This window comes from Scyliorhinus torazame, chromosome 28, assembly GCF_047496885.1.
Source record: "Scyliorhinus torazame isolate Kashiwa2021f chromosome 28, sScyTor2.1, whole genome shotgun sequence".
Taxonomy (NCBI): domain Eukaryota; kingdom Metazoa; phylum Chordata; class Chondrichthyes; order Carcharhiniformes; family Scyliorhinidae; genus Scyliorhinus; species Scyliorhinus torazame.
In genome coordinates, this window is record NC_092734.1 from 33,347,369 (window position 1) to 33,358,608 (window position 11,240).

The following is an 11,240-nucleotide window of genomic DNA, read 5'->3' on the forward strand; positions in this document are numbered from 1 at the left end:
CTCCCATTTTACCTAACACTCACACTGAAACTCTCCAATTGAAACACATCTCTCCAATCCAGTAACTCTGCCTTTGAAACCCATCTCTCTAATATAGTAACTCTCCCATTAAAACCCATCTCTCTAATACAGTAATTCTCCCATTGAATCACACCTCTCGAATATAGTAACACTCCCATTTTACCCATCACTCTCACACTGGAACTCTCCAATTAAAACCCATCTCTCTTATACTGTAACTTCCCCATTAAACCTATGTCATTAATGCTGGATTTCTCCCATTGAAACCCATCTTTCTAATAATGTAACATCACCGTTGAAAACCATTTCCCAATAATATAACTTTCCCATTGAAACCAATATTCCTAATACTGTAACTCTTTTAATGTACCTATCTCTCCAATACAGTAACTCTCCCGTGGAGACCCGCCTCTCTAATAAAGTAACTCCCCCAATTTACCCATCCCTTTCACACTGTAACTCTCCAATTGAAACCCATCTCTCTAATAATGTAATGTCACAATTGAAACCATCTCCCTAATATAGTAACTCTCCCATTGAAACCCATCTCTCACTAATACTATAATTCCAAATGAATCCCATCTCTCTAATACAAACTCCAAACGAATCACATCTTTCTAAAACTGTAACTCCAAACTTATCCCATCGCTCTCAACCTGTAACTCCAAATGAAACCCATCTCTCTAATCCTGTAACTCCAAATGAATCCCATCTCTCTAATCCTGTGACTCTCTAAATTAAACCAATCTCTCGAAAACTGTAACTCTCTAAATGAAACCCATCTCTCTAAAGCTGTAACTCTCCAAATGAAACCCATTTCTCTAAAACTGTAACTCCAAATGAATCCCATCTCTCCAATCCTGTAACTCCAAATGAAACCCATCTCTCTAAAACTGTAACTCTCTAAATGAATCCCATCTCTCTAATCCTGTTACTCTCTAAATGAAACCCATCTCTCTAATCCTGTAACTCCAAATAAAACCCATCTCTCTAATCCGGTAACTCCAAATAAAACCCATCTCTCTAATCCTGTAACTCCAAATGAATCTCATCTCTCTAATCCTGTAACTCTCTAAATGAAACCAATCTCTCGAAAACTGTAACTCTCTAAATGAAACCCATCTCTCTAAAGCTGTAACTCTCCAAATGAAACCCATCTCTCTAAAGCTGTAACTCTCCAAATGAATCCCATCTCTCCAATCCTGTAACTCCAAATGAATCCCATCTCTCTAAAACTAACTCTCTGAATGAAACCCATCTCTCTAGTCCCATAACTCCAAATGAAACCCATCTCTCTAATCCTGTAACTGTCACATTTGAATCATTTTTCAACTACAGTATCTTCCCCAATTAAATCTAGTGGGCAGCACGGTAGCATAGTGGTTAGCATTGTGGCTTCACAGCTCCAGGGTCCCAGGTTCGATTCCCTGCTGGGTCACTGTCTGTGCGGAGTCGGCATGTTCTCCCCGTGTCTGCGTGGGTTTCCTCTGGGTGCTCCAGTTTCCTTCCACAGTCCAAAGACGTGCAGGTTAGGTGGACCAGCCAAGCTAAATTACCCTTAGTGTGCAAAAAGGTTAGGAGAGGTTATTGGGTTCAGGGGATAGGGTTGAAGTGAGGGCTTAAGTGGCTTGGTGCAGACTCGATGGGCCGAATGGCCTCCTTCTGCACTGTACATTCTATGTTCTATCTCTCATTCAGTAACTCTCCCATTGATAACCATTTCTCTAATATTATAACTTTCCCATTGATCTCCCCAATACTGTAACTCTTTCATCGTACCCATCTCTTTAATACCATAACTTTCCCATTGAAACCCATTGTGACTCTTCCATTGACTCCCATCTCTCCAATACTGTAATTCCCCATCAAAACCCATATCTCTAATATTGTGACTCTCCCATTGAAACCCATCTCTCTAACACGAACGTTCCCATTGAATCCCATCTCTATAATACTGTACAACATTCCCATTGAATCCCATCTGTCAAATACAGTAACTCTCCACTTAAAACCTATCTCACTAATTCTGGAGCTCTCTCATTGAATCCCTTCTCTCCAACTACTTCACCTGAGGAAGGAGCAGTGCTCCGAAAGCTAGTGTTTGAAACAAACCTGTTGGACTTTAACCTGGTGTTGTGAGACTTCTTACTGTCCAACTAATTGACATTTTTCGAACACTAACTTCCCCATTATAATCCATTGCTCTAATACAGAAACCCTCCCATTGTACCCATCTCTGCAACACTAACTCTTTAATTAATACCCATCCCTCTAAAACTGTAACTCTCAAATTGATAACCACGCTTCAGCACTGCAAATTTTGCATTGAAACCCAAGTCTGATACTATAACTATCGCATCGATACCCATTTTTCCAAAAGTCACTCTTCCATTGTACTCATCTCCCTAAAACTGTAACTGTCATTTTACCCATCTCTCCATCACTGTAACTCTCCCATTAAAACACATCACAATAATTCTGTAACTCTCCCGAAGCATACCATCTAATATAGTACCTCTCCCATTTTACCTAACACTCTCACACAAACTCTCCAATTAAAACCTATATCTCTAATACAGTAACTCCCCCATTAAAACCCATCTCTCTAATACAGTAATTCTCCCATTGAATCACACCTCTTTAATATAGTAACACTCCCATTTTACCCATCACTCTCACACTGGAACTCTCCAATTAAAACCCATCTCTCTTATACTGTAACTTCCCCATTAAACCTGTGTCATTAATGCTGGATTTCTCCCATTGAAACCCATCTTTCTAATAATGTAACGTCACCGTTGAAAACCATTTCCCAATAATATAACTTTCCCATTGAAACCAATATTCCTAATACTGTAACTCTTTTAATGTACCTCTCTCTCCAGTACAGTAACTCTCCCATGGAGACCCGCCTCTCTAATAAAGTCACTCCCCCATTTTACCCATCCCTTTCACATTAACTCTCCAATTGAAACCCATCTCTCTAATACTGTAATGTCACAATTGAAACCATCTCCCTAATATAGTAACTCTCCCATTGAAACCCATCTCTAATACTATAATTCCAAATGAATCCCATCTCTCTAATACTAACTCCAAACGAATCCCATCTTTCTAAATCTGTAATTCCAAACGAATCCCATCGCTCTCAACCTGCAACTCCAAATGAAACCCATCTCTCTAAAACTGTAACACTAAATAAAACCCATCTCTCTAACCCTCTAACTCCAAATGAATCCCATCTCTCTGAAACTGTAACTCTCTAAATGAATCCCATCTCTCTGAAACTGTAACTCTCTAAATGAAACCCATCTCTCTAATCCTGTAACTCTCTAAAGGATACCCATCTCTCTAATCCTGTTAATCTCTAAATGTAACCCATCTCTTTAATCCTGTAACTCCAAATGAATCTCATAACTCTCTAAATGAAACCCATCTCTAATCCTGTAACTCTCTAAATGAAACCCATCTCTCTAATCCTGTAACTCTCTAAATGAAACCCATCTCTCTAATCCTGTAACTCTCTAAATGAAACCCATCCCTCGAAAACTGTAACTCTCCAAATGAATCCCATCTCTCTAATCCTGTAACTCCAAATGAATCCCATCTCTCTAAACTGTAACTCTCCAAATTAATCCCTTCTCTCTAAAACTGTAACTCCAAATGAAACCCATCTCTCTAAAACTAACTCTCCAAATGAATCCCATCTCTCTAGTCCCATAACTCCAAATGAAACCCATCTCTCTAATCCTGCAACTGTCACATTTGAATCATTTTTCAACTGCAGTATCTTCCCCAATTAAATCTAGTGGGCAGCACGGTAGCATAGTGGTTATCATTGTGGCTTCACAGCTCCAGGGTCCCAGGTTCGATTCCCTGCTGGGTCACTGTCTGTGCAGAGTCTGCACGTTCTCCCCATGTGTGCGTGGGTTTCCTCCGGGAGCTCCGGTTTCCTCCCACAGTCCAAAGGTATGCAGGTTAGGTGGATTGGCCGTGATAAATTGTCCCTTAGTGTCCAAAAAAAAAGGTTGGGTGGGGTTGCTGGGTTGCGGGGATAGGGTGGAGGTGTGGGGTTGGGTCGGGTGCTCTTTCCAAGAGCTGGCGCGGACCCGATGGGCCAAATGGCCTCCTTCTGCGCAGTTGATTCTATGAAGGTGATGATCGACTTTTTTTTTTAAAGAAATGGATGATAAAACGTCCCATTCTCCAAATTCTGAACATGGATGCTCTGTTATTTTCGAACATTCCAAATGTAAACTTGGGCATAAATATCATATGCCTATCTTTACAGAAAACGTTTAGTGATTTTAGGCACAAAACATAAATTCTACCTGAACATGGTGAAAAGAAATCAAGATATAGATTAACCTCACCCAGAACCAAGTGTTACTTTACTTTCAGTCGTGCATTAACTTAAATTGCATTTTCAACTGCGGAAGTTATTTCTTGGTGTCAAAACTTTAATAACATTTAAAGTGTTGGTAAATCAGCTAAAAATACAAATGGAACACAAAAGGAAATTTAAAACTGAATTGACAATCTTTAAAAAATACATGTCATCCAGTGAACATGAAACTTTTTACAGGACAATGAAAACATTCAAATTGCTTGAACTGAGTGGCTTGCTCGGCCATTTCAGAGGGTCAGTCAAGGGCCAACCACATTGCTGTGGGCCTGCAGTCACGTGTAGGCCAGACCGGGGTAAGGAGGGCAGATTTCCTTCCCTAAAGTGGGGTTTTACAGCGATTAATGACATGGCTGCCATCACTCAGATTAACCTTATATTCCAGGTTTACTCATTGAATTGAGCTGCCATGATGGTATTTAAACCCAGCCCCGTGACCTTACCACTATGCTACCCTCTCTCTGAATATCCCTCAACAGAATAAACAGTAAAAAGGGGGAAACGGGAATACTTGTCCAAACTGTTTTTTTCCTGTTGGGTCAGCAACAGTTCAGCGTGGGTATTTCTTTTAATACAGAAAAGAGCTAAAAAAAAAGCAACTTAGTAAAACATCCAAATCATTACCATATATCAAAAAGAGCAATTGTCCATATGCCACTCCCCATGAAGACATGATTCCAGAGTCGAGGGTTTTGTCTTATGAAGATAGATTGGGCAGTTTAGGTCTACACTCTCTCGAGTTAGGCCACATTTGGAATACTGCGTGCAGTTCTGGTCGCCACATTACCAGAAGGATGTGGATGCTTTAGAGAGGGTGCAGAGGAGGTTCACCAGGATGTTGCCTGGTATGGAGGGTGCTAGCTATGAAGAAAGTTTGAGTGGATTAGGATTGTTTTCGTTGGAAAGACGGAGGTTGAGGGGGGACCTGATTGAGGTCTACAAAATTATGAGAGGTATGGACAGGGTGGATAGCAACAAGCTTTTTCCAAGAGAGAGGGTGTCAATTACAAGGGGTCACGATTTCAAGGTGAGAGGGGGAAGGTTTAAGGGAGAGGCAGGCACGATAGCATCATTTAAGATGCATCTAGACAGATATATGAACGGGCGGGGAGCAGAGGGAAGTAGATCCTTGGAAAATAGGCGACAGATTTAGATAAAGGATCCGGATCGGTGCAGGCTGGAAGGGCCGAAGGGCCTGTTCCTGTGCTGTAATTTTCTTTGTTCGTACAGTTACTCTCCCATTGAAACCCATCTCTCTAATGCAAAAGAACAAAGAACAGTACAGCACAGGAACAGGCCCTTCGGCCGTCCAAACCTGCGCCGACCATGCTGCCCGTCTAAACTAAAATCATCTACACTTCCGGGGTCCGTATCCCTCTATTCCCATCCTATTCGTGTATTTGTCAAGATGCCCCTTAAATGTCACTATCATCCCTGCTTCCACCACCTCCTCCGGTAGAGAGTTCCAGGCACCCACTACCCTCTGTGTAAAAAAACTTGCCTCGTACATCTCCTCGAAACCTTGTCCCTCTCACCTTAAACCTATGCCCCCTAGTAATTGACCCCTCTACCCTGAGAAAAAGTCTCTGACTATCCACTCTGTCTATGCCCTTCATAATTTTGTCGACCTCTATCAGGTCGCCCCTCAACCTCCTTCGTTCCAGTGAGAACAAACCAAGATGATGCAATGTCTCCTCATAGCTAATGCCCTCCATACCAGGCAACATCCTGGTAAATCTCTTCTGCACCGTCTCTAAAGCCTCCACATTGTTCTGGTAGTGTGGCGACCAGAATTGAACACTATACTCCAAGTGTGGCCTAACTAAGGTTCTATTCAGCTGCAACATGACTTGCCAATTCTTATACTCAATGCCCCGGCCAATGAAGGCAAGCATGCTATATGCCTTCTTGACTACCTTCTCCACCTGTGTTGCCCCTTTCAGTGACCTGTGGACCTGTACACCAAGATCTCTTTGACTGTCAATAGTCTTGAGGGTTCTACCATTCACTGTATATTCCCTACCTGCATTAGACCTTCCAAAATGCATTACCTCACATTTGTCCGGATTAAACTCCATCTGCCATCTCTCCATCCAAGTCTCCAAACAATCTAAATCCTGCTGTATCCTCTGACAGTCCTCATCGCTATCCGCAATTCCACCAACCTTTGTGTCATCCGCAAACCTACTAATCAGACCAGTTACATTTTCCTCCAAATCATTCATATGTACTACGAACAGGAAAGGTCCCAGCACCGATCCCTGCGGAACATCACTACAGTAACTCTCCAATTGAAACCCATCTCTCTAATAGAGAGAGTAACTCTCCCATTGAAACCCATCTCTCTAATACAATAACTCTCCCATTGTAACCCATCCCTCCCTAATATAGTAATAATAATAATCACCTTTTATTGTCACAACTATGAAGTTACTGTGAAAAGTCCCCAGCCACCACAGTCCGTTCAGGGAGGCTGGTACGGGAATTGAACCCACGCTGCTGGCCTTGTTCTGCATCACAAACCAGCTGTCTAGCCCACAATCCCATCTCTCCAATACAGTAACTCTCCCATTGAAACCCATCTCTCCAATACAGTAACTCTCCCATTGAAACCCATCTCTCTAATACAGTAACTCTCCCATTAAAACCCATCTCTCTAATAGAGTAACTCTCCCATTGAAACCCATCTCTCTAATACAGTAACTCTCCCATTAAAACCCATCTCACTAATAGAGTAACTCTCCCATTGAAACCCATCTCTCTCACACTAATTCTCCCATTGAAACCCATCTCTCCAATACAGTAACTCTCCCATTGAAACCCATCTCTCTAATGCAGTAACTCTCCCATTAAAACCCATCTCTCTAATAGAGTAACTCTCCCATTGAAACCCATCTCTCTAATACAGTAACTCTCCCATTAAAACCCATCTCACTAATAGAGTAACTCTCCCATTGAAACCCATCTCTCTAATAGAGTAACTCTCCCATTGAAAACAAATGCTTAAATATTGTAACCTCCCCATTAAAACCCATTTCTTTAATTTTGTATCTCTCCCATTGAAACCCATGTCTCTAATCCTGTAATGTCACTATTGAATCCCACCTCTCCATAATACGGTAACTATCACACGGAGATCTCTCAACAACTGAATCTCCACCATGAAAATCCATCTCTCATTCAGTAACTCCCCAATTAAAACCCATCTCTCTAAAGCTGTAATTCTCCAATTGAAAGCCAATGCTTCAACACTAACTCTCCTGTTGAAACCTATTTCCTAATACTATAACTCTCCGATCAATACCCATCTCTCTAATAAAGTAACTCTCCCATTGTACCCATCTCTACAATACTGTAACTCTCCAATTAAAACCCTTGTCTCGAATACTGTAACTTCCCCATTGAAAACTCATCTGAGTGAGTGGGCATATGTATGACAGTTGCAGTATAATGTGGATAAATGTGAGGTTCACAGAATCCCTACAGCACAGAATAAGGCCATGCAGCCCATTGAGTCTGCACCAACCTCTGGAAAGAGCAACCCACCCAAGCCCAAATCCCCACCCTTTCCCCGCATCCCAGTAACCACACCTAACATTTTGGACATGAAGGGGAAATTTAGCATGGCCAATCCACCTAACCAGCCTTTGGACTGTCTGAGGAAGTCCACGCAGACATGGGGAGAAAGTGCGAACTCCACAGACAGTCACCTGAGGCCAGAATTGAATCCGGGTCCCTGGCGCTGTGAGGCAGCAGTGCTAACTACTGTGCCACCGTGCCTCCCCGAAGGTTATCTGCTTTGGTATCAAAAATAGGAAGGCAGATTATTATTTGAATGGGTGTAAATTGAGAGAGGCGGATTCTCAACGGGTACTTGGTGTCCTCGTGCATCAGTCGCTGAAAGTAAGCGCGCAGGTACAGCAGGCAGAAAAGAAGGCAAATGGTATGTTGGCCTTCATAGCGAGAGTATACGAGTATAGGAATAGGGATGTTTTACTGCAATTGTATCGGGCATTGGTGAGGCCACACCTGGAGTATTGTGGGCAGTTTTGGTGTCCTTATCTGAGGAAGGATGTTCTTGCTATGGAGGGAGAGCAGCGAAGGTTTACCAGGCTGAATCCTGGGATGGTGGGACTGTCATATGAGGAGAGACTAAGTCGGTTAGGATTATATTCATTGGAGTTTAGAAAAGAGTGAGAGGGGATCTCATAGAAACTTACAAAATTCTAACAGGATTAGACAGGGTAGATTCAGAAAGAATGTTCCCGATGGCGGGTTGGGGGGGGGGGGGGGGGGGGGGGGAGTCCAGAACTAGGGGTCATAGTTTGGTAAGGGTAAGGGGTAAACCTTTTAGGACTGAGGTGATGAGGATTGTTTTCACCCAGAGAAAGAAAAGAAAGAAACACTTATTGTCACAAGTAGGTTTCAAATGAAGTTACTGTGAAAAGCCCCTAGTCGCCACATTCCAGCGCCTGTTCGGGGAGGCTGTTACGGGAATTGAACCGTGCTGCTGGCCTGCCTTGGTCTGCTTTCAAAGCCAGCGATTTGGCCCTGTGCTAAACAGGTGAATCGGTGGAATTCGCTACCACAAAAAGTAGTTGAGACCAAAACGTTGTGTAATTTCAAAAAGGCATTAGATATAGCTCTTGGGGCTAAATAGGATAAGGGATATTGGGGGGGGGGGGGGGGAAGAGACAGGATGGGGTATTGAACTTGATGATCATAATGAATAGCGGAGTGGCCGAATGCCTTCCTGCTGCTTCTAATTTCTATGTTTCTATGTATCTCTCTAATACTGTAACTCTCCCATTGAAAACCATCTCTGTAATACAGTAACCTCCTCAATGGAATCTATACACTGAATTTACAAGTAAAACCCATCTCTCTAATACTGTAACTCTCCCATTGAAAACCATCTCTGTAATACAGTATCTTCCTCAATGAAACCTACACACTTAATTTCCACGTAAAACCCATCTCTCTAATACTGTAATTCCCCAATTAAAAATCAACTCTTGAGGCTGTATCTTCAATTAAAACCCAGCTCTCGAATTGATCCCCATTCCTCTAAGTGTCTCTCCCATCGAAACAAGTATCTGTAATGTCCCTACACCCCCACGCCAGCCCTCTATTACACTAAGCTTTTTGTGGAGGTGCATCTGTCCTATGCCTTCATTCTCCTATCGATTCCAAACCAACCGAAATCTCACGCCGATGCTCAAGCCTCTCTCGGTTACACCCTTCCCGCCGTTGTTTCAAATGCACGAACATTTTTGTCCCCGTTTCTATCTCGTCGATTATTCCACGCATTTATCACTTCCAAAATGAGATTCTTTTAACTTATTTGTAAGATGCATTTTAAGTTTTAAAATCACCAACGTCAAATGGCCCGTCTCTTGTGTAGTTTGCCCGATTTTAAACTTTAACGATGTGGAGATGCCGGCGTTGGACTGGGGTGAGCACCGTAAGAAGTCTTCCAACACCAGGTTAAAATCCCGACAGGTTTGTTTCGAAACAAACCTGTTGGACTTTAACCTGGTGCTGTAAGACTTCTTATTAAAAACTTTAATGGTCGGTGCACCCTTACTTCTTATTGCTGTTAATATTTCATCGGTGTCCAGAGTGCCAGAGATGGGGTTGCCTCATCTTTTAGCTGGTTTCAGGGCTGTGTATGTTGGAACTCGGCAGATCAGGAGCCAATTCACATCTCGTCTCTGGAGGCTAAATTGTGAAGTCCTGGATAGACTGGTGGTAGCAGAAAGTCGATATGGTTTTTGCACTGGTAAATCCACACTGGTCGATTGTGCTCCCTATGGTGCGTTGAGGAGCAGGGAAGGGTGCGGAGGTTAATAAAGGCGTTTCACGGTGTGTGTGTGTGAGAGAGGAGGGGGGGGGGGGGGGGGTGCATCTTGATATTGAGGCGAAGACACACAGAAATTAAGAGAATCATAGGGCAAAGATGGACTTGCGAGCAAACAAGAGAGGCGAAAAATACTCGCTGGATGGAAAATACACTGAACACGACAAACACAGGCATTGAGCAAGTCAATTTCAATGTTTGAAACATTCAGAGGTCACAGGCAGTTAAAGAGAAATGTCAGGCTTCTAAAAAAAAAAGTGTAAAGTTGTTAACCAGAGGTAGATTCGTACAGTAGGAAATGCTGAGAGTACAAATCAGATCCCTGGGTTTCTGTGGACAGGAGGGAGTCATTTAAATAAGCGGCGTTTGCAGCATTTTCTGTGTCTAATCCCCATTTGTAACATTTTGCGGTGACTTGCAAAAGTAGCACACGCTGGAGTCAGGGTTGAATAAGGGGCAGACACAGTAGGAAACAACATGGAAAGGGATGGGAAAACGAGTCTGTACAAGGCGAGATGAAAATGAAAAAAGACATATCTGGTGAAATCGCACAGATGCACATGAAAACATGCAGTGGGGGGGGGGGGGGGGGGGATGTGAAATATACACCACATGGAGAGGTGAGGTATTGGATTCCTACCGTGGCTGTGAGTTGGGGCAAGTCGGTCACTGCAGATTCATTCGGGGAAGCCATGGATCCCTCGCTCCCGGTGCAGTTGGGTTCCTGTGGACAGGGAGTCAGTCTCCTGACACTGTGAACACTCATCTCCAAGCACTTCCCTGCCTCCCGTTATACTAATTCTAGGGAGGAAGCAGGACGCTGAGGGAGGAGGAGTCTGGGCCAGTCAGGCAGTTGGCTGATTATTTTGTGCAAAGTTTTTGTGTGTGTGGCTTGAGGAGGCGAGGGAAGAGCCAATCACATTGACTCAAAGTGAAGGTTGAAGGGATGGGTGT

The 11,240-nt window shown here is 43.1% G+C and overlaps 1 protein-coding gene across 3 annotated transcripts in view; it reads right to left on the minus strand.

Moving 5' to 3' along the window:
- opn4a (opsin 4a (melanopsin)) overlaps positions 1–11,017 on the minus strand; it is a 118,800-nt gene extending 107,783 nt beyond the window's left edge. For 2 of the 3 annotated variants that reach the window (XM_072491836.1, XM_072491835.1), the window contains exon 1: positions 10,927–11,017. In XM_072491836.1, the coding sequence (XP_072347937.1) occupies positions 10,927–10,980 (54 nt within the window). In that variant the 5' untranslated portion in view covers positions 10,981–11,017. The remainder of the gene's footprint in view (positions 1–10,926) is intronic. The other variant, XM_072491837.1, reaches the window with a different exon arrangement.
- Positions 11,018–11,240: the final 223 nt, after the last annotated feature.